Source organism: Carlito syrichta, unplaced genomic scaffold, assembly GCF_000164805.1.
Source record: "Carlito syrichta isolate Samal-C Ts95f unplaced genomic scaffold, Tarsius_syrichta-2.0.1 Scaffold311075, whole genome shotgun sequence".
Lineage (NCBI taxonomy): Eukaryota > Metazoa > Chordata > Mammalia > Primates > Tarsiidae > Carlito > Carlito syrichta.
In genome coordinates, this window is record NW_007255171.1 from 46,137 (window position 1) to 69,675 (window position 23,539).

At 36.2% G+C, this 23,539-nt stretch overlaps 1 protein-coding gene across 1 annotated transcript; it reads left to right on the forward strand.

The window, feature by feature from the left end:
* Window positions 1-1,722: 1,722 nt before the first annotated feature.
* Window positions 1,723-18,694, forward strand: CCDC179 (coiled-coil domain containing 179). Its single transcript, XM_021717789.1, has 4 exons — window positions 1,723-1,767; window positions 2,621-2,665; window positions 4,620-4,724; window positions 18,596-18,694. The coding sequence occupies exons 1-4, from the start codon at window positions 1,723-1,725 to the stop codon at window positions 18,692-18,694; spliced, it is 294 nt and encodes a 97-aa protein (XP_021573464.1).
* The last annotated feature ends 4,845 nt before the right edge of the window (window positions 18,695-23,539 follow it).

Genomic DNA, 23,539 nt, shown 5'->3' on the forward strand with positions numbered 1-23,539 from the left:
ATGTGGTAAAAAGTTTCTGTTGAATTCATCAGAAAGATCATTAGTGACCATTGTGAGACAAGAGCCAGTTGAGTAGTAACAGTTAAAGTAAATTGCAGTGAGCCAGGTACTACACTGAAAGTAGAGATATAAACAACTCTCATGGTTACTTACTTTACATGTAGAGGATGGGCAATAGATACCGTTGTTGTTCTTCTTCAAAGGGGTTTCCTTTATTAGTTTGAAGAGGGGGAAATGTGAGCTATAGTATTGCAGTATTTAAAGGAAAGAGGAAATAGAGACTGATAAAGCGAGGAAACAATCTATAGAGCTAGATCTCCGAGGAGGCTCCTAGATATGAAATGGCATGGAAACAGAAATGGAGAGATGCGTTTAAGACAAGAGGAGGGAAGTCATCTTTTTCCATTTCAACAGGATTATAGGAAAATAATAGTATGGATACAGGCAAGGTTACAGCATATGGGTGGTATTGAAGTAGGTCCAGTTTGGGTTTCAAAAGCAATCACTAGTATAGCACCAGGATTAAGACTACCTGCTCTGAGGTCAACTCTGGATTGATTGATTGATTGATTGATTGATTGATTGATTGATTGATTTTGAGGAGTGTCACTCTGTCACCCAGGCTGGAGTGCAGGGGCACCATCACGGCTCAGCACAGTCTCAAACTCCTGGGCTCAGGCAATCTTTCCAACTCAGCCTCCTGAGTTGGAACTACAGGTGTGTGCCAACATACCCAGATTTTTTTTTTAACTTTTTTGTAGGAAGAGGTCTCTCTCTGTTGATCAGGCTGATCTCAAACTTCTAGCCTCAAGCAATCCTCCCACCTCAGTTTCCCAAAACACTGGGATTATAGACTTGAGCTCCCACACCTATCTCCAACTCTGGATCTAAATTCCTCTTATGAATGGTATAATCTGCTCACCCTCTTATTAATTGTATAACCTCAGGTAAGTGATTTGACATTCCAGTGTCTTGTTTCCCAGTGATAATCATTATGCACCTATTCCGTTTGGGTAGGGCTAAGGAATTGATTAGTTAATATATTTAACCTCATCTAAAAGTGCTGAGCATGATACGCTCTATACGTATTAGCCAGCATCAAGAAAGTTTGAAGGGAATACAGCAGAGCATAAAAACGAGGTTGTGCTACATACAAGTGGCAACCAATGTTAAGGACCCAGTTTAAATTGGAGGTCATGGATCTATATTGCAGCCCTCTTCAAGTTCTCCTCCCCTTCAGCCTGGTGTAGAAAAACAGGAAGAAGGCAGACTACTGGCTCCACCCAGCTAGAGGCTGTGATGAAACAACAATGAGCTGATGGAATTGAGAATTCTAACAACAAACAGCTGGAAGTGATAGACCACAGGGCCTAAGCAAGATATGTGAAGGGATGAAAGGGATTTTCTACGAGAGTGGAAAGATGAGGACTAGAAAAGATGAGAAATTGGTACTGTGTGGTTTTTCTGAGCAAGACGGATAGGATATAGGAAATTAAGACAATCTGACATCCATAACTCTAACAACTCTTTGAGGACTGCTCGTAGCGTTGCCTTCCCTGCATTGGAACCGGAAGACACCAAGGGAAAGAACAGGGACCATGACCGGAGAATAAAGAGAATTGTGATGGGCGGGGCGGGGCTTGAGGGTTATGGGGGTGGGCCCCACTGTTACTTAGTCCAAGTCAGACAGTAGGCTCCAGGGGTGCCCTGAGGCTCGGCAGCATGTGCCTAAACTGCTGGGGCACCGATCCTTCCCTAGTCCACCCAGTAAGTCCTCTGGGGCTATTGACCTCCCTTCAGATGCCCCTGCCCCGGGATGAATATTCCAGGCCATGGCGCACCTACAGCTGTTGCAGAATTGGTTTGATGCTGGGGCTTAGGTGAAGTAGACAGACCAGATTCTGGCCTGCTGGACCCACCTGAGACAAGAAAGAGCCTCACCTGGCGCTTGCTAGGGGTCAGGCACTTTCAATCAAGTTTGTTGACTGACCCATTGACTCCTCCTCCCCCCACCAGAAGGGTGGGGAATTATGGGGGTGGGAATTATAGGATGCGATAAAATTATCAATATTCAAGTGTAAAAGAGATTGCTTTTGGGTCTTCGTGGGGGGGGGGGAGAGAATCAAAAGGGAAGAAGCGGGAGGCATTTAAGATACAATTTAAAACGGGAATGAGTGGAAACCTTACACCAACAGCCAAGCTTCCTGTGCTTCAGCAAAAACCACACCATCTCAATCACATCAGTTTTCCTAGGCTTTAGAAGACACATGTATGGCTAGATCCCTCAACGAGGAGCTGGGTGGCACCACTGAAGACCTGTGCTAGCAGAAACATGAATGGTTTTCCTGTGCATCCTTTCCCTCCAGAATAAATCTCAGTATTCTGCCTGTTCCCTATCAGGTGTTTCTTTTTTTTCCCTGATAATATTGCCTTCATATTTTAAACCGGTTTTTACCCTATAAGTTTTTATTCTCTTCTTGCCTGTTGGAGTTGAAATAATATTCATATAATACATAATTTTTTAAAAAGTAGCATAGGCTTCCTATTATAATAACTAATTTTTCTGCTTTCTAACCACTTTCATGTGTGTGTGTGTGTTTAAATTTTGTATATTATATAGGAAGGAGCAAGACAACAACATCCTTCAGAGGTCACGGAACGGCAGGTAATATTTAAATAAGAAACTCAAATCTCGTTGTTTTAACATTGGGCTTTTGACGTGTGCCCTAACATGATTGGACTTTCATTAATAAAATGAGACACTTCTGTGATATTTTTCTTGGAACTCAGGGATCTTGTGGGTACTATTGGAATGGGTCTTAACTAAGGTAAATTGAATGTCGTATATTTTTGTTTTTTGGTGGAACATTTGATACATATACAGAAGTACAACTTATATAGCAGAATACTAAAATATTCTTTCCACTTAAGAATTAAAACATAGAGCCGGGCTCGGTGGCTCAGCCTGTAATCCCGCGCTTTGGGAGGCCGAGGTGAGTGGATTGCCTGAGCCCGCGGGTTCGAGACCCGCCTGGGCAATTTGGCGAAACCTCGTCTCTACAATAAATCAAAAATTAGCCGGGCGTGGTTAGCGCACGCCTGTAATTCCGGCTACTTGGAAGGCTGAGGCGGAAGGATCGCCGGAGCCCAGCAGTCCAGCCGGCTCCCGGCCACCGCACTCCAGTCTGGGCGACAGAGTGAGACCCCAACTCCAAAAAAAAAAATTAAAACATAGCTCTTGAATCCAGCTAGGGAAGGCTTTCCTGTTCTATTTTCCCGGCTGTCTCCCAGAGATAACCACAATCTTGAGTTTTAATTTTATCAATCTCCTCCTTCTCTTTAATAGTGTGTTACCTGTGTGCCTCTGTAAAAACACAGGTTTTTGTTGTTTTCTACTTGGTTCTGAACTTCATAAACATATGATCACACAAAATGAAGTGTATCATTTACTCTTTCTTCTCAACATTGTTTTCTAAGATTCATCTACATTGCTGTCTATAGTTGCAGTTCCTTTATTTTCACTGCCGCTTAATATCTTGCTGTGGATCATATCACTATTCATTAACCCTTTCTGCTGTTTATGGACTCTAGACTGCTTTCACATTTTCCTAGAATGTTCGCTACTGCAAACATTCCAGTACATATCTTCTTTCCCCATGCACAAGTGTTCCACTTGATTATTTCGGCAGAAGTGAAATGGCTGAATCATAGGGAAAGAATATTTTTCATTGTTGTAAATTAATGCCACATTGTTCTCAAAGCAGTTGTATCCATTTATACTCTCACTGGCAATGAATTTTAAAAGTTATTGCTATTTATATCCTCTCCATTCTTATTCTGTATTTCATTATCTTCAAAAGATTCTAGGTCGATTTCCTAGGTTCTCTGTTACTTGTAGAAGCCATTCAAAAATCTGTGTGTGACATAAAACATTTAAAAAGAGTAAAGAGCCGGGCTCGGTGGCTCAGCCTGTAATCCTGCGCCTTTGGCAGGTAGAGGTGAGTGGATTGCCTGAGCCCGCGGGTTCGAGACCCGCCTGGGCAGCGAGACCTCATCTCTACAATAAATCAAAAAAGCAGCCGGGCGTGGTAGCGCATGCCTGTAATTCCGGCTACTCGGAAGGCTGAGGCGGAAGGATCGCCGGAGCCCAGCAGGTCGAGGCTGCGGTGGCCGGGAGTGGCCACTGCACTCCAGTCAGGGCGACCGAGTGAGACTCCAACTCAAAAAAAAAAAAAAAAAAAGAGTAAAGAATTTACATGTCTTCTTATTTCCACAGAGAAAATTCCCTAGGTGTTCTTAATGAACATCATCCTAAAAATAAAAGTAAACACACATATCCATGAGTCTGGATCTATCAAAATGTGCACACTGGTGATGTGGGAATCAGAAGTAAATAGTCTCATTTTAAAACTCTACTGATGCTCCAATGGTTTTTGTTTTTTTTTTTTACCTACACGTTTGAAAGAAATATTTTTATTTTTTTCTACTTATATGTAGCTCTGTAAATTATAAGAATTGATTGTGTTTATCTTTTCCTCTGGACACAAATCAAAGACATAATCATGTTCCCTTTCTATGTTATAAAAATTATGTTTTATTTCCTTTTAATTTTCCTAAAGCTTGCAAATCAACGTATTCAGGAAATGAAAAACCTAAAGAAAGAGAAAAAAAAATTAAACAAGCGGTTTTTAAGACCTTCTCCTGTTCCAGAACCAGGACTCCTGGTAAGTAAATATTTCACTGAAATTAACAGCTCATTTATTATTATTATTATTATTATTTCACTCTGTTGTCCAGGATGAATACAGTGATGTGATCCCGGCTCACTGCCCCTGGACCTCCTGGGATCCCTCCTACCTTAGCTTCCTGTGTAGCTGGACCGATAGTTGGCACCACCATGCCTAGCTAATTTCTTTTTTTTTTTTTTTTTTTTTTTTTTGTAGAGATGACTGTCTCACTATGTTGCCCAGGCAGGCTGGCTTTGAATTCCTGGGCTCAAGAGAGTCTCCTAACTCGGCCTCCCAAAGTGCTGGGACTATAGGCATGAGATACCTTGGCTGAAATTAACAGATTTTTAAATGCAACTGACATCCTTATTTTTAATTTATGTAATATTCACTCTAAATATATTTTTTCTTTTAAGAAATTAGTAATATTCGAAACTCCTCTAACAAACTCTCTTCTATTATTAAAATGTCCTTTGCATTCATCTCCAGGAGGTGATGTGGTTTTGTTTTGTTTTTTGTTTTTTTTTTGAGTTGGAGTCTCACTCTTTGTTGCCCAGACTCAAGTACAGTGACATGCTCATAACCACTGCAGCCTTGACCTGCTGGGCTCAGGCAATCCTTCCGCCTCAGCCTTCCAAGTAGCCGAAACGACAGGCACGAGTCACCATGTCCGGCTAATTTTTTTATTTATTGTAGAGACAAGGTTTTGCCAAGTTGCCCAGGCTGTTCTCAAACCCCTGGTCTCAGGCAATCGTCTCGCACTGGCCTCCCAAAAGTGCTAGGATTATAGGCTTGAGTCACTGAGCCCAGCGGTAATGTGGTTCTAATAAAAATAATATGATCTTTGAAATCAGGTTGTTCTGGATTCCAGTACTTGTTTTGCCATGTGTTAGCTGACTGGGAAAAAAAAAAGTTATTTACTTAACTATTTTGGATTATCATATTTAAAAAATAGGTTACAAAATCTGGCCAATAATTATTCAGCCTGGAATTTCACACTTGCAACAGCAGAAAACTCTCTAAACCAATCACAGCCTATTTCATCTTTGCATATCTTTGACAAGGATTTAAAAGTTCTAACACAAAACACATTATATTCCATCCACAAGCCTTTTTCATGTGGTATAAATTATATTTTTGAAGCTAGGTATTACTCCAGCAATAAATGAGAGTCCTCTGTTTCTCTACATCTTCATTAGCATGCAGTGTTGTCAGTCTTTGGATTTTTTTTTTTTTTTTGAGTTGGAGTCTCGCTCCGTCACCCAGGCTGGAGTGCAGTGGCATGCTCACGGCCACCCCAGCATCAACCTGCTGGGCTCCAACGATCCTTCTGCCTCAGCCTTCCAAATAGCCGGAACTACAGGCACCTGCTCCCACTCCCAGCTCATTTTTGATTTATTGTAGAGACGAGGACGTGCCAAGTTGCCCGGTCTAGTCTCAAACCCACAGGTTCAGACAATCCACTCACCTCGACCTCCCAAAGTGCCGGAATTTCAGGCTGAACATTCTGATAGATGTATTGTGGTATCTCCTAGTTACTTTCATTTTCAATCCCTTGATGACATGATATTAGCCATATTTCATGTGCTTGTCTGACTTCTGTATAACTTCTTTTATGAAGTGTCTGTTTGGTTCCTTTATCCACTTTTTGGAAGGATTGTTTATTATCATTACTGTTCTTAGTGTGTTTCGGATACTAATTCTTTATCAGATATGTGTTTTGCAAATATTTTCTCTCAGTCTGTGACTTGTCTTTTCATTTTTTTAACAGTGTTCTCCCAAAGCAGAATTTTTAAATATTAGTAAAATCCAATCTATCAACTATTTTTTTTCATGGAATATGCTTTGGATTATATATCTAAAAATGTATTGCCAAACTTAAGGTCACATAGATTTTCTCCTGTATCATCTTCTAGAAGCTCTACGGTGTTGTATTTCACACTTAGGTCTATGATCCTTTTTGAGTTATTGCTCATGAAGAATGTAAAGTCAGTGTCTAGACTACTATTATTATCTTTTTGCTTGTAGATGTCAAGTTTGAGCACTATTTGTTGAAAAGACTGTTCTTTCTCTGTTTTAGAGACTTTGCTCCTTTGTCAAAGATCTGTTGATTTTATTTGTGGGGGTTTATTTATGAGTTAACTATTCTTTTTCATAAAATTCTGATCTTGATAACTATAGCTTTACAGTAAGACTTGAACTTGAGTACTGTCAGTTTTTTTATTTTGTTTTCTCCTTCAGTGTTGTGTTGGCTATTCTGGATCTTTTGCCTTACCATATAAATTTTAGAATCAGTTTGTTAAAATTGACAAAATAACTTGATGAGATTTGGATTAGTATTGTGTTAGATCCACAGAACAGTTTAGAAAGAACTAATATCTAAATAATATTTGATTTTTAATCAGAGTTTTGAAGTTTTTTCATTTAGGTTTTATTAATATTTTCTTGGATTTATGCCTAAATAATTCAATTTTGGTGCTAAAGTAAATGATATGCTGTTTTTTGTTTTTTGGGGTTTTTTTGAGTTGGAGTCTCACTCTGTCACCCAGACTGGAGTGAAGTGGCCGCTCCTGGACACCACAGCTTCGACCTATTGGGCTCCGGCGATCTTTCCACCTCAGCCTTCCAAGTAGCTGGAATTACAGGCATGCACTACCATGCCCGGCTGATTTTTTTAATTTATTGTAGAGATGAGGTCTCGCTGCCCAGGCGGGTCTTGAACCCGCGGGCTCAGGCAATCCACTCATCTCAGCCTCCCAAAGGCACGGGATTACAGGCTGAGCCACCGAGCCTGGCGATATGCTGTTTTTAACTTCAAATTTAAATTGTTCACTGTTGATATAAAGAAAACCAATTGAATGTGTGTATTAAACTTATTTCCTGTAACCATATTCATTAGTTCCAGCAATTATTTTTTTGCTATTGTTAATATTGAGAGGTTTTCTACATAGACAACCATGTCATCTATAAACAAAGACAGCTTTCTTTCTTCCCAAACTGTATACTTTTTATTTCCTCTTTTGTCTTACTGCATGAGCTAGGACTTCAAGTACGATGTTGAATAGAAGTAGTGAGAAGGTACATCCTTGCCTTTTTCCCTATATTAGCTGAAAACTATATGACTTCCCACCATTAAGTACAGTGTTATGTATGTTTTGTAAATGTTCTTCATTGAGTTGAGGACATCCCTTTCTATTCCTAGTTTGCTGAGAGTTCTTTTTTTTTAAATTATGAATGGATGCTGGATTTTGTCAAATGTACCTCAGGCATCTATTGATATAATCATATGATTTTTTTTCCTTAGCTTGTTGATGTGATAGATTTCACTAACTGATTTTTAGATGTTGAACCACTTTTGCATTCCTGGGCTAAGTCCCAGGTTGTGGTGCATAATTCTTTTTGTCCATGCTTAAATCAATCTGTTATCATTTTGTTGAGTATTTTTATATCTGTGTTCATGAGAGATATTATTCTGCCATTTTCCTTTATTTTCATGTTTTTTCCTGGTTTTGGGGTTAAGATGATCCTGGATTCATCGAATGAATTAAGAAGTATTCCCTCTCCTTGTATTTTCTGTAAGACACTGTAGTGAATTGGATAAAAATATTCTGAACTAAATGAAAATAAAAATACAAGTTATTCTAAATGTGAGTGATATAGTAAAAGCACCTTAGAAAAATTTTATAAGGTTGAATTCATATATTAAAATAATCAATATATTAAAAAGAAAAATATCTAAATCAGTAGTCTAATATTTTACTTTAGCAAACTAGAACAAATCAAAGCTAAGCAGAGAAAAATATACCAAATCCAAGATAAACAGAGAAAAATATATAAAAATCAGAGCAGATAAATCTATGAAATTAAAAACAAAAACAACAGAAGAAAATCAATGAACTCAAACCTGTTTTTTTGACAATATTCTAACATTAATATGAGGTTTGCCAAGCTAGCCAAGAAAAATAAAAGACGCAAATTACCAACATCATCACCAAAAATTACCAACATCATCACCAAAAACTAACCTCATGGACATTGAAAGGATAATAAATTTTTTCTTCTCTAGTACACGTTATGTTTGTTTCTGACATACAATGTTTTCTTTTTCTCTGAAAAAACCTTATTTTAACAAATTCTGGTGAGTGTGTCAACTGATAACAAATATTCAATTTTTGTTTGAACTGAGAAAGTCTATTTCTACATCACTTTTGAAGGATACTTGTGCTTTATACAGAATTCTAGATTGGTAGTGTTTTTCTTTAAATATTTGACTCTCTTCTGGCTTGTCTGATTTTTGAAGAAAAATCCCATGTAATTTTTATCCATGTTCCTATATAGGTGAGATATTCTACCACCTTTCTGCAACTTCTTTCAAGATTTTTCTCTTTGCCCTTTATTTTTTATAGTGTAAACTTAATATGCCTAGGTGTAGATATTTTGGTGTGTGCCTAGCTTGGTGTTTTATGAATTTTGTGAATCCATGGTTTGTTGTCCTTCATAACTTTGGAGGTTTCTCATCTATTATTATAAACATGTATATATGTGCATAGTATAAATATCAAATTTTTGTTCTTTGTTTCTTCTTCTAGTCTTCCAGTTATGAATATTTATACCTTTCGTAATTATTACTCAGTCTTAGATGATCTATTTTATTTTTTTCACCTATTTTTCTCTTTACATTTAGTTTGGAGAGTTTCTGTTTACATATCTTTAAGCTAATTGATTCCTTCTCCACTGTGTCCAATCTACTAATGAGCTCATGAATGGCATGTTTTTTATTTTTAGCATTATTTTGATTACTCTTAGAGTTTCCCGTTTTCCTTACTGTACCCATCTTTTTGCATCTTGTCCACTTTTTCCTTTAAAATTATAAGGATATTAGTCATAATTATTTTAAATTCTTAATCTGATAATTATCAAATATCTACCACATCTTTATCACTTCAGACTGTATTTTTTGTCCTTTACATGCTTTGTAATTTTTTTCTTAATAGAGGCAATATTTTGCCATGCTGCCCAGGCTGTTCTCAAACTCCCGGGCTCAAGCAACCCTGTTGCCTCAGCCTCCTGAAGTGCTAGGATTACAAGTATGAGCCACTGCACTTGGCTGTAATTTTTTCTTCAAATCTGGATATGATGTATTGGATATCAGGAACTAAGTTAGATAAGCTTTTAGTGTACTTTTTATGTTTATCTAGCAAGGATTTAGGCTATGCTTCCCTGTTCACTGAAGTTGTGGTACGAGAGACTAAAATTTCCGCTGTTTCATTTTTGTCTTCCATCTTATCTTTGGATCTTTCTAGATATTCTTTCTTAAATACGATCTGAGATTTGCTATTTTTTTAGGCTGGAATCCCCTGATATTGTCCAGGGGATTTATTGGTATGGTGGTAAGTTGTGGGGAAAGAAATATTCCGTAGTCCTGTGATTAGGATTCAGTCTTTTAGTGAGTCTGTAACCCTGGGATGTAAGCTTTACAACTGTCTCTTATCTATCCTCCCCATGAAGTGAGACAGGAAAGCTCTAGAGAGCAGGAGTTGGGTATTTCCCTTCCCCTAGGTCAGTTATAACTTGGTAGAATCCAAGGTGGTTAGTCTCTAGTCAAATAGTTTCCCTTAAGAGCAATCCCTGTTAAAAGAGAACAGAGAACTTGTGGGTGTTTTGAAATGGTTACTTTTCTCCTTTCACTGCTGAACAAAAAGAAATTGTTCTATGGTCTTCATAGTGAAATCTAATGGGGTACCTACCTGGAGGCACAATTCAGGAAATATAGGGACATCCTTTAGACTCCCCACACCCAGACTTTTTAAATTTAAAACTCATCCATCTGAGCCTATAGTTCATCAATTCAAGTTTGTGTCTCAGGCTGGAAGCACAGTGGCTCGCTTATGCCGTAATCCCAGCACTTTGGGAGGCCAAGGCGGGAGGATTGCTTGCGCCCAGGAGTTTGAGACCAGCCCGGGCAACGCCTGGTCTTTACAAAACATCAAAAATTATCCTGGCGTGGTGGTGGTGGTGGTAGCACGAACCTGTAATTCCAGCTACTCGGGAGACTGAGGTGGAAGGTTTACCTGAACCCAAGAGGTCAAGGTTGCAGTGAGCCATGATTGTGCCACTGCACGTCAGCCTGGGTGAGAGGTGAGCCCCAAGTCAAAAAAAAAAAAAAAGAACAGTTCACAAGTTTCTACCAATATCAACTTCAGCATCAGTCTTATTTTTCTAGTAAACTGTGATTCTTTATATCCACCACTCTGTCTCACTAGTGTTTTAGGCAGTGGCTTGCCCTGTAACTCCAGTTCTATGACAAAAAGAACACAAATTGCTTTTCAATGTCTTCAGCTTTTTTCTTGTTGTGCGAATGGAAGGGATGATTTTCAAATCCTTTATATGTTAAACTGGAAATGGATCAAAACTGGTTTGCAGGCCACCTTCAGCTGCAAGCAGATTTTAAGATGTGAAAAACTAAACTGACTTCCTTAATTCCCTGAAGATAATTGAAGTTTTGTTAGCATGGAGGAAAGTACTTTCTTTTCTTTTTTAGACTGTGAGGATCTTCTTTTGTAACTCATTCTCTTCCTTGAGTTTGTGGAGTAAATGCATATTATGAGTAAAAGTTCAGCCCATTAGCTTTGTTTATCATTTGTTTTTTGCACAGTAAAGAGAGTTTATGCATTGCCATACAGAAATCCAGGATCATCAACTATACACAATTATTGCACTGTCTTAAATATCCCCAAAGCTCCTCCCTTGGCGATATCCCAGTATTTGTAATCCCAGTTCCATAATCATGGCCTCTCTTTTAAGCATTAAAATATGCTAACACAGCATATTTTTACAGGTTTAAAGTTATCCTTTAGTATAAAGTGTAATAATGGGAAGCATGGGAAAGGAAAGACAATTATTTCTGATACTACCATTCTATAGTACAGGACAAATGCCACCACTCTTTGAACCCTTTACTTCTTAACTCAATTCCACACGGCTACTTTGGTTATCCTTTTTCTCCCTTTGCCATCTCAGATATCTCGTGCCATCAATCTTTTTCTTTCATGATTTGCCCCTCAACAAGAAACAGTTCAGAGTTGTTTATATATGAAACTCTCTTTTTTGTCTTCAATTGCTCGATTTTTCAAATAGAAACCTCTATAAAATTGTTCTACACCAACTCATTTGACTTTACAAAGACAACTGGAACCTTTCACAAATAAGACTATACAAAATAAAATTAATATGAAAAGCCTGAGCTATTTGTCAATAAAGTATTTATTTGTATGAACTCAGTCTGGTACTTATGTTTTCATTCTCCTTAATACAAGGATTCTGAAACTGTTTACAGAACATCTAGATATTTTATACTGGTAGTAGTAGACATTTATAAAAACTCTGATAATCTATAAAAGAGGAAAATATGCCCTTCTTTAAGAATATCAACTAGCTCAAAGGCTCAAAATATACACTGTGCTAGAAGTCTTCTCTTTATCTACCAAAGAATAGTAACAACAGAATAGTAACAACAAGGAGGAACTGGGAAGCCCTATTCTAGCTTTTCTTGTATATATTGATCAAGATGTATAATATTTAAGCTCAAGAATTTGGTGCTTCTCAAGTGTGGTCAGAACCCAGCTTTGTTTGATTTTGTTTTGTTTTAATTTCCGAATTATTGAGGATTAATCATTTTTAATATATCATCAATCAAAATGTCATAGCAGTATCAATTTTTAAAATAAATTAACATAAGTGGTTCTCTCAATTCTCTACTAATGTCCCAAAGAGATAATGAATATAAGATTCACACCAGACACAAGACCTGAGTAACTCATCAGTGCAGGGTTTATCTGCACTGATTCTTCTTTTACCTTTTCTTCTCTTATACCTGTTGCAAATTATTTGTGTTATAGGCATTGAATCTACTAATATCGTCTTCTCATTTTTTGTATTGATTAATTCAATTTTATTGTTTTGTGTGCTTTTGTTGTTGTTATTGTTTTTGAGTTGGAGTCTCACTCTGTCACCCAGGCTGGAGTGCAGTGGCATGCTCACAGCCACTGCAGCCTCAACCTGCTGGACTCAGGCGATCCTTCTGCCTAGCCTTCCAATTAGCTGGAACTATAGGCACACACCACCACACCTGGCTAATTTTTTTTATTTATTGTAGAGCTGAGGTCTCACCAGGTAGTCCAGGCTGGTCTTGAACTTGTGGGCTCAGGCATTCCTCTTGCCTTGGCCTCCCAAAGTGCTGGGATTACAGGCTTGAGCCACTGTACACAGTCAATATTTGTAAAACTTAAATGTTTTGTGATGAAAATAAAGAATGAGTTCATACACGTAAGGTTTTTGTGGGGTTTTTTTTGGGGTTTTTTGACAAATGAGTTGTGCCTATAACACAGAATATATTCCCAGGAGAGGGGTTGCAGAGTCACATGGAAGGTTGATTTTTAGATCTTTTAGGAACCACCAAACTGTTTTTCACAGAGGTTGTACTTGTTTATATTTTCACCAATAGTGCAGAAGTGTTCCCTTTTCCCTGCATCCTCTCCAGTCTGTTGTTTTTTGTGTTACTGATGATGGTCATCCTGAATGGAGTTAGGTGGTATCACAGTATGGTTTTAATTTGCATTTCTTTGATGTCTAGTGAGGCTGAACAATTTTTCATATATCTGTTTGTTGCTTACATGCCTTCTTTTGAGAAGTGTCTATTCTTATCTTTTGCCTACTTTGTAATGGGGCTGTTTGTTTTTTACTTTTCAGAACGTTTGAGCTCCTTGTAGATCCTAGATGTTAGGCCTTTGTCAGTATACAGTTGGCAAATATTCTTTCCCAGACTGTGGGAATATACTCAGAGGAACTCAAATCACTCTGTGAAAAAGATACCTGCACATACATGTTTATTGCAGCATTATTTACAGTAGTAAAAACATGGAACCAACCATGCTGCCCACCAAAAGAGAACTGGATTAAAAAATGTGGTACATATACATGATGGAATATTATACAGCCATAAAGAAGGACAAATTATGAACTTTGCAGGAACTTGGACTTAGAGTCTATAATACTGAGTGATCTATCACAGAAACAAATAACTGAGTACCACATGTTCTCACTCATAAGCAGACCTTGAACAATCATCATAATACTCTAAGAAAGGGATTGGCAGTAGTTAAAAACTTCTGGGGATCAGACTGGGATTGTCAGCAGTGGGAAACTGCCAGTTGGAGGGGAACACCTCATCAACAAGGGTACCTGCATAATGAACTCTTGTACATCTAATCCTGAATTGTACCCAACATCTTCAAAATTAAAAATGAAGAAAAACAGGATGTATGACGAAGTTAGGATAGTTGTAAAAAGAAGCTTCAAAAAATGATTTTGTTGTTATTTTTGTGTATTTAAAATTTAACAAAACATTTTTCTAATTATATGCTTAATTATATACATTCATGAATATTAAAATTATCTTGAAACATTTTAAAGTAAAACTTCCGCTAAGATTAATGTACATAATTTTCCATTAATTCAATCATCCCTGTTGTTTGCTTTATTCTGAGTAATTTTTAAAGATATAAACACACACAAAAGATCCCTAAGATATGTTTTCTCAGTCACTCACAGAACATAAGACTTGGAAAAGAAAAACTGTATGTTTAATGTCTCTGACACTGCTGTCATGTTTAGAAATGATTTGGACCTTTTTCCAGACTGATATCTTGGGTTTCTACAAGTTCTTTCTGCTTACAGTGTTTGTTGTCTGACTCACAGAGAATTGTTTTAGATCATATCCATCTCCACATATTATCTATTTGATAACAATGCTTTTTATATCTGGCTTCTATTTGAATGTGACCTTATTTTAATTTAAAATGCCATTTCTAGCTATTAAGGGTAGTTTTTAAATAATACTTTTTGTATAAAAAAGCTTTCCCAAGACCAATTCCAAAAATGTATAGTATGTATTAACTTTCCTTACATAAATTTTAATTGAATTTCTTTTTCTTTGTGTATTTTAATCTTACCTAGTGGTCTTGATAAAGCAGCGGTCTATAAGAAAGAAACCATGTTCCAGACCAAAATACTTGACTTTCTAACATCAAGTGGGATATCATGATTTAACCATCTGAAAAATAAATGCAATGCTCTGCCATTTCAACAAAATAAACACAATGCAAGTATTTAATATCCATGCTAAAGGCTCTAAAATTTTATTAAATACCGTATCTCTCTACAACCTTTTTCTGTAGTAAATTTGAGATCTTCTGCTTTTCAACAAATAATAATGAATATGTATAGGTAGTTTCTTAAAAGGTTACTCTCCTGGTAGAGTTTTGCACATTAACTTATGACTTATTTTGATTATGCTTTAGTAACAAGGGAACATCAGATTTCTTCTGCTGTACATTTACGACTTAAACAAAATATTTAAGCTGTTTAAACAGTCCCAGGAGTGAATGTTATAACTAAAGCCTATGTTGTGTGTTGATATTGCAAATAAGCCATGGTGTAATTAAAATTTCCATTTAATGTGACATTTAAGGTAACATTTGAATACTGAATTAAAATTTTAACTTCATCTATGAAATAGATGATAATTATATGTCTTTTAAAATGTTTTCATAATTGCATAAGTAATTTCTAACATGCGATTGGAATTATCACAATTATTTTCTAAAATAAAAACTATTGAATTAACATAAGCATAACATTTAGTAACTGACTTGCAACTCCAAAGCCAAAAAGCAACTTAAATTGAGGTATGGAGCATCCTGAAATTGGAAATAATGGAAATTTAGATGTATGCTCCCACAGTAAGTAACTAGAAAATAGGACTAAATATTACAAACAATTGTTTTCCAGAAATTGAACACAAATCAAAAAGATAAGAGAAATAAACAAGATGAGTCCTATAATTAACCATTTCCTGCCTAGAGGATCATTCAGATCATAGTGCGGGGAAAAAGATCATAAGCATGCAGGATTGCCACAAACCTTCAATTTGTGACAAACACAATAACTGCAAAGAACAATAAATTGAAGTAGAATAAATGAGGCATGCCTGCATAAACAATTATGAGTTGAAATAAAAGGATGATTTAATACACACTATGCAAAGACAAATCTGAAGAAAGAAGGGTTATATTAATAGAACACAGAGTAATCCAGGATAAGTCATAGTGTCTGATATATAGATGAATATTTGCAATAATAAAAGGGTCAATTTATTACAAAGACATAATAATCATAAACATATGTACCCAACAACAAAGCATCAACATATATCAAGCAAAATTTAAAACATATAGACAAATTCACATTATAATTGAAAAATTGGCCAGGCACAGTGTCTAACGCCTGTAATCCCAGCACTTAGGGAGGCTGAGGTGAGAGAATTGCCTGGAGTTCCAAACCAGCCTGGGCAACATAGCAAGACCTCGTCTCTACAATAAAATAAAATTTTAAAATGTGCCTGGTGTGGTGGCATGCATCTGTAGTCCCAGCTACTTGAGAGGCTGAGACGTAAGGATCACCTGAGCCCAGGAGGTCAAGGTGCAGTAGCCATGATCATGCCATTGTACTCCACCCTGAGTGCCAGAGTGAGATTCAGACTCAAAAAAAAGAAAGAAAAAAATAGAAAGAAAAATAAACATTACTTTCTTGGAAATTGGTGCAACAAAGAGAAAAATAGTAAAGATGAAGAAGACAACGTTATCATCCACCTTGACCTAATTGACATTTATAAAATACTCCACTCAATGTCAAAAGAACACATATTCTCTCAAGTACACTATGCAACTTTAAAATCAACTATCAACTGGACCACAAAGTAAGTTTTAGTGAATTTTACCAGATTGAAATGATATGGAGTATGTTCTTTTACCATAGTGTAGCAAGCGAAAGAATCAACCACACATATATATATCAGAAAATTACTAATCTGTGTGGATCGATAAGAAATTATGAACTTCACAGCAACTTGGATGGACTTAGAGTCTATAATACTGAGTGATCTATCACAGAAACAAAGAACTGAGTATCATATGTTCTCACTCATAAGTAGACCTTGAACAATTATCGAAATACTATAAGAAAAGGATCGACAGTAGTGGGAAACTGCCAGGGGAAGGCAGGCACACCTCAACAAGGGTACCTGCATAATGAACATATGTATACCTAACCCTGATTTGTACCCCACATCTGGAAAATTAAAAAAAAAAAAATTAAAGAAAAAATCACAATGGAAATTAGAAAATATTTTGAAGGACTAAAAATGCAATATAAAATGAAGTTTATATTGTAAATACAACTAAAACTGCATAAAAGAAAATGTATTGCTCTTCTGGATGAGAAAAAATATGTAATATTGAACTATCATATACTATAAAAATAGAAAAAAAGAGTATATTAACCTAAAGTAACTAGAAGCAAGAAGCTATGAAAGTATGTCTAGAAAATAATGAACTGAGAGAAAAAAATAAAATTCTAAATTGTATTTTTAAAGATCACTACAATTAATAAATTCTAGATTGATCAAAAATGAGAGAAAAAACACAAATAGCCATTAGCAAAAATGTAAGAAGGGATTAACATAGAAAATCTTAACATTGATTTTTCTATCAACTTTTAATGAAACAAATTTTATTTTATGAAACAAAACTGAATTTGTAATTAAAAATATTTCCTATAAGGAATTCTCCAGTTCCAGATTGGTACACCAATGATTTCTACCAAACATTTAAAAAGGAAATTAAACCAATTTTACCCAAATTTTGTAGGAAAATAAAGGAAGAAGGAAGAAGAAAATAGAGGAAGGAATAGAGGAAGAAGGAACTTATCTTAAGCTGTTTTTGAAAATACCTGAAATTTTGTTTAATGAGGCAATGGTAAGACATACAGACTTGAAAATGATTGACGCCGGGCTCAGTGGCTCAGCCTGTAATCCCGCACCTTTGGGAGGCTGAGGTGAATGGATTGCCTGAGCCCGCGGGTTCGAGACCTGCCTGGGCAGCGAGACCTCATCTCTACAATAAATCAAAAAATCAGCCGGGCGTGGTAGCACATGCCTGTAATTCCAGCTACTCGGAAGGCTGAGGCGGAAGGATCGCTGGAGCCCAGCAGGCGAGGCTGCGGTGGCCGGGAGCAGCCACTGTACTCCAGTCTGGGCGACCGAATGAGACTCCAACTCAAAAGAAAAAAAAAAAAAGAAAAGAAAATGATTGACATGAAGGAAGCTGTATTATTCTGGTCACAGTATCCTAGAAACGAAAGCCATGCTATTAAGGGCCATACAGGAATGCATGCATGTAAGATGAGTGGGCAGAGAAAGAGGACCTGAGAGAGACTTCTCCTGGGAAGGAACAGGAGAAGCAAGATAAGCAAGCTAGGCAGGTTTAAGACTGAATAGTGTGAATAGTCTGAATAATTTCAGTGGACTCTGGATTTCAGTAGGTCCTTAGTTATTAGTACCAGATCCCATGGTGATTAGGCCACAGGGATAGTGTCTCAGACAGCAAGAGCTTGATAAAAGAAGATAAGTGAGAGTATGGACTCAGGATTGGTTGGCTTAACTACCAAAGACTTGCTCATAGGCAAATTGTCTACTATCTCTAGGAGTTAACTGACCCTGAAATAAGCAATCCCTCCCTGGCTCTACCAAATCGCAGATGCCAGAGTCAAGAATACAGAAAATACACATTATGGGCATATAACAAAATATTGCTCTGTATCCTATAAACATGTACAATTATTGTGTGTCAACTAAAAATAAAAGGAAAAAGCACACAAAAGAATATCCTGGCCCTACTCATACTTCAGTCCCTTCAAACAAGAGACAGTAGTTGCAGCTCCCAGTACAGAAACTCATGGTCTTTCTGAAACAGATCCATCTGAATGGAGGAATTGAGGAGGGTGGCAATGGGCACAACCACAGCAGTTTCTGTGAAGTCCAGCCCATGACCGTGGATCAGCTGTCCAGCTGAAGAAAACGTCCTGGGAGTACACCACTGCATAGGACAACCAGATGGGGATCTGGCATATAGCCAGGGGCCAGAGGACAGGGCAGATGGAAGTGGGGATGCCAGGATGACTGGATTCATCCTGGTACATTGACCATACTGTAGGAACCTGGAGGACAGAGTGAACACCATCCCTTGATAGGTAGAGGCCTGGCAGTAGACTCCAGCCAAGGTCAGCAATGTGGGGTCTTTCCACTCAGCTGTTGAGGGAAGCACAAATCATGCTGCCTTTGTTATGCCAAAATAGTACTTGTGGCAGCAAGTACCAGGGCTGGATTCTGCTGGCCCCTGGAGACACTTAATAAACGCTATTACTGGAAACCTAAAATTCATCAGCAGTGACTTCAATGATATATTGTTCTTCAGTACTGAAAACAGAAAATGATTAGTAAAAGTCTAATATTTGAGGGAAGAAAGATGGATGATTTTAAAGAAAAGCAACAACATAAAATATAGCTAATACAGAAGATAGTATCAGCCTCACACACACAAAAAAACAGATGAAAACATTGCAAACCAACAAATAATAAAACCCAAAATTTCTTTAACAAACTACCAAATTCAATCTAGTAATACATAAAAACAATAATACACATGGCCATATGGGGTTTATACCAGGAGTGCAAAATTGGTTTAACATTTTCAAATCAATACATACTGAAAAAAATTCAAAATATTCTTGATGAAAAATAATTACATGTAAATGAAATTTTCTCAACTGGTTAATGGGCATCTATAAAATAACTGTCATTAATATCATACTTAAAGAAAACATTTTTTTTCTATGTCTAGAAGTTGCTCCTATGGCTTCTCTTCAGCATTGTACTAGGTCCTAGCCAACATGACAAAGCAATAAAGAGAAATAAAAGGTTTATAAAGTGAAAAGAAATAGCTGAAAGTTTTTGTTTGGCAGACTGTATAATCATCTATGTAAAAATATTCTAAGGACTCTACAACACTAATTGAATTAATAAACATGCAACAAGTTCACAGTCAATATTTAATATTTGTATTTCTGTATACTGTACTAGTATCTATCAGAAACAAAAAGAAAAACATAGCCTAGAGATAAATCAAATGACATATATGCAAGACTGATTTATTTAGAATGACAAAATTTAGAGAAAATAGTTCAGAGTAGCTTGATATGGTTAAGATTTTAATTCTCCAAAAATTGATCTGTAGATTCAGTGCAATCCCAATCAAAATCCCTGCAGTCTTTGTGTGTATACGTGTGCGTGTGTCTGTTGTGTGTGGAAATTGAAAAGTTTATTTTTAAATGTATACAGAAAGGCAAAAGTCTCAGAAGTTAAAACTATTTTATAAAAGAACAGAATTAAAGGAGGAATGCTACCTAATTTAAAGCATTGTTATAATCAGCAGTGATCTAGGAAGCTGCTAGAGCCTTATTTTGGCATAAGGATACACACAGATCTATTCAACCATGTAGAGAGTCTGAAAATAGACACATACATATTTGGTAGTTGATCTTCAGCAAAGGTGCCAAAATAAGCCAATGGGGAAAAGACAACTGTCTTAACGAGTTATGCTTTAACAACAGATTACACATTTGGAAAAATGTGATCATTGACCTTGACCTCATTACACCAAAAAGGTAACTTCAAATAACTGATAGACTTTTTAATTATAGAAACATGAAATTAGTATGATTTGTAAACTTATAATGATATAATTATAAAAATTTGTGGATAAGACACTTAATTTTTTAATTTAAAACTACTGTTATTCAAAAGTAACCATTAAGGAAATTATTAAAAGCCAAACACTGGAATAAAATATTTGTAATACATGAATATCACAAAAAAGTTGTATTCAGAACTTATTAAAAAACTGCTGGAACTAAATCAAGTATATTGACTTGATATTAACAATTTAATATATATTATATACTATTATATATATTATAATATGCAATATAGTATATTAACAAACCAATTAAATGCCAAAATATTTGAAATGACATTTCTAAAGAGAAGTAATACCAAAAAAAGCAATTAGTACATGAAAAGATGGAAAATGCAAATTACTACCACTATACACCCATGTGAATTGGTAAAATTAAAGACTATAACAAATGTTGGCTAGGATGAGAAACAGCCAGTATTGTCTTATGTTTCTGATGTGAAAGGAAATGGTACAAGCACTTTAACTTAATAAAATCAAAACTTTTTTCTATACATGTAAAATATGACTCAGTTATTCCACTCTTGGGTATTCAATCAAGAGGAAAAAGAACATGTTCACACAAACAATTGCACACAATATATATGGAACTTTGTTCATAATAGCCTCAAAGTAGAAACAGTTCCCATGGATATGCTCATGGATAGGTAAATCCACTTTATAGGTATACCTATAAAAATTGATATTTTTCAAGAAACACAGATACAATATCATGTACAAATTTCAAAAACTTTATGTAGAAGAAAATAGAGACAAAAGAAATACTTGTAATGTGATTCTACTTATAAGAAACACTAGAAAACATAATCAATAGGGACGGAAAGCAAATTAGTATGTGCCTTGGGTTAGAGGTGAGGGAGTGATTTGGAAAGTGGCACAAGGTAAACTTTTGGGGTAATGAAAAGATTTTATATGTTCTTATGGTGTTTACATGAGTGTCATACAATTGCCAAAAAGCTCAACTAATATCAGAGAATATTTGCACCTGACAGAGTCCAATAGGAAATGAAAGCTTTATTCAAAATCATTGTAATAGGGAAAAAGAGGAGTCAATTACACTGAAGGAAAAAAAAACCAAAAAGGTAGGAGAGAGATTTTAAGCACTGAGGTCCACTAATGGAAAAATACTGTAAGATATTAGAATGTAGGATTGTCAATATGGTTAGACCATCTGTGTTTGCTGCTTTATGCTTAGGAAATCTAGACTCCTACTCTCTTACAGAAACTAGGAGATGGGCTTCTTTCTTTCTTTCTTTCTTTCTTTCTTTCTTTCTTTCTTTCTTTCTTTCTTTCTCTCTCTTTTAATATGGAACGCTTCACACATAATCTTTCTTAGTTATCGTACTTTCAAAGAGACGGCACCCAGGTATTAGAGAAATATAGTTCTGAGTTGAGCTGGTAAGAGGCTAGGGGATGATTTACATCTTAAAAGGACAGAGAAATAATTTACAATTGCAAGTATCCTAAAGTAAATTGTTTAAAAATAGGAAAGTCAGAAGTCAATAATCAGGAAGAAGCCTGTCGAAAGTTTAGTCAAGTTAAGAGGAACATTAAGGTCATCTTAATAACTGTACCTCTACTATTTTTCTCTCTCTTTTTTTTTTTTTCCTATACACAATACATGCCTATGATAAAGTTGAATTTATAAACTGGGCACAAGAAGAGATTAACAATAACTAATAATGAAATATAACAATTACAAACAATATGCCAACATCACTACTCTTCCACTTTGGGTCATTATTAACTAAAGTCACTTGACCACAAGTACTGCTATTCCATGACAATCAATCTGATAATGGAGATAGCTACTAAGTGACTAACAGGTGGGTAGCTAATGCAGTGTGAGTGTGCTGGACAAAGGGATGGTCACATCCTGGGCGAGATAGCATGAGATTTTATTAGCTATTCAGAAAGGCACGCGAATTAAACATTATTAATTTTTTGTTTCTGGACTTTTCCATGTAATATTTTTTACCACAAGGGACTGAAACTTTGGAAAGCAAACCAAAGATGAGAGGAAAATTCTGTATACCTAAAATGGATGTGTGAATTGTACTTTATATTTCAATAAAATTTATCAAAAAAGAACAATAAAATGCCAGCACAAACCCATTAGAATGGCTAAAATTGCAAAAACTGAAAATACCAATGCTACTATAATGTAGAATAAACTCATTGTATACCTCACAGCAACATACAATACGTTCCTAGCTGGCAGTTTTAGCAGCTTCATATAATGTTATTATTTGATCCAGTGATTCTATCTCTAGGTTTTTCCAAATGAAGATGGATGTCCACATAAAGACTTATACAAGAATGTTTACTTACAATAGCAAAAATTGGAAAAAACACAAATACCCAGTGGTAGGCAACTCAATAAACAAGCCATGGAAAGTGATGGGGGAATAACAATCATAGAGAGTGTTTAAATAATAATTAAAAGCAAATTATCCTGCTAATGCAGAAAACCTCTCAACAAAGGCAGAAAAAAAGTTTTATTACTGAATAAGTATCAATAACTAATTGTGATTTGTATCAGAAGCAATTCCTAAAGAGATTACAGTGAGAAAAAGTCTCGTCACTTGATATAGCCTGTCATATACAATCCACTACATACATGTTAATTGTATTAAAGGAAAGAGTAAAACGCTTTTGAGAAACAAAAAGCTATATCTTGGAGCCAAATGCCTAGACTTTAAACTCCCATGGAGGCAGGGGAACAGATTTCACTCTTCTAGAAGCTTTCATTCCTAAGAGGAGACTAGTAGGTATCCAAAAATATTCCTAGGATGCAAAACTGGCCAAATAATTATTTAGCTATTTTAAATTAAAGTTTTATATACATCTCAGTGAGACAAGGATAGCACTTAGAATTTCAAATTCTCTAAACACAACCCTAAAAAGAAGGGGGTGAGTAGTTATTATTCTCTTTCTGGAACAAAGAACATTCCCTTTTTCTTTTTCTTTTTTTTTGAGTTGGAGTCTCACTCTGTCGCCCTGACTGGAGTGCAGTGACCACTCCCGGCCACCGCAGCCTCGACTTGCTGGGCTCCGCGATCCTTCCGCCTCAGCCTTCTGAGTAGCCGGAATTACAGGCATGCG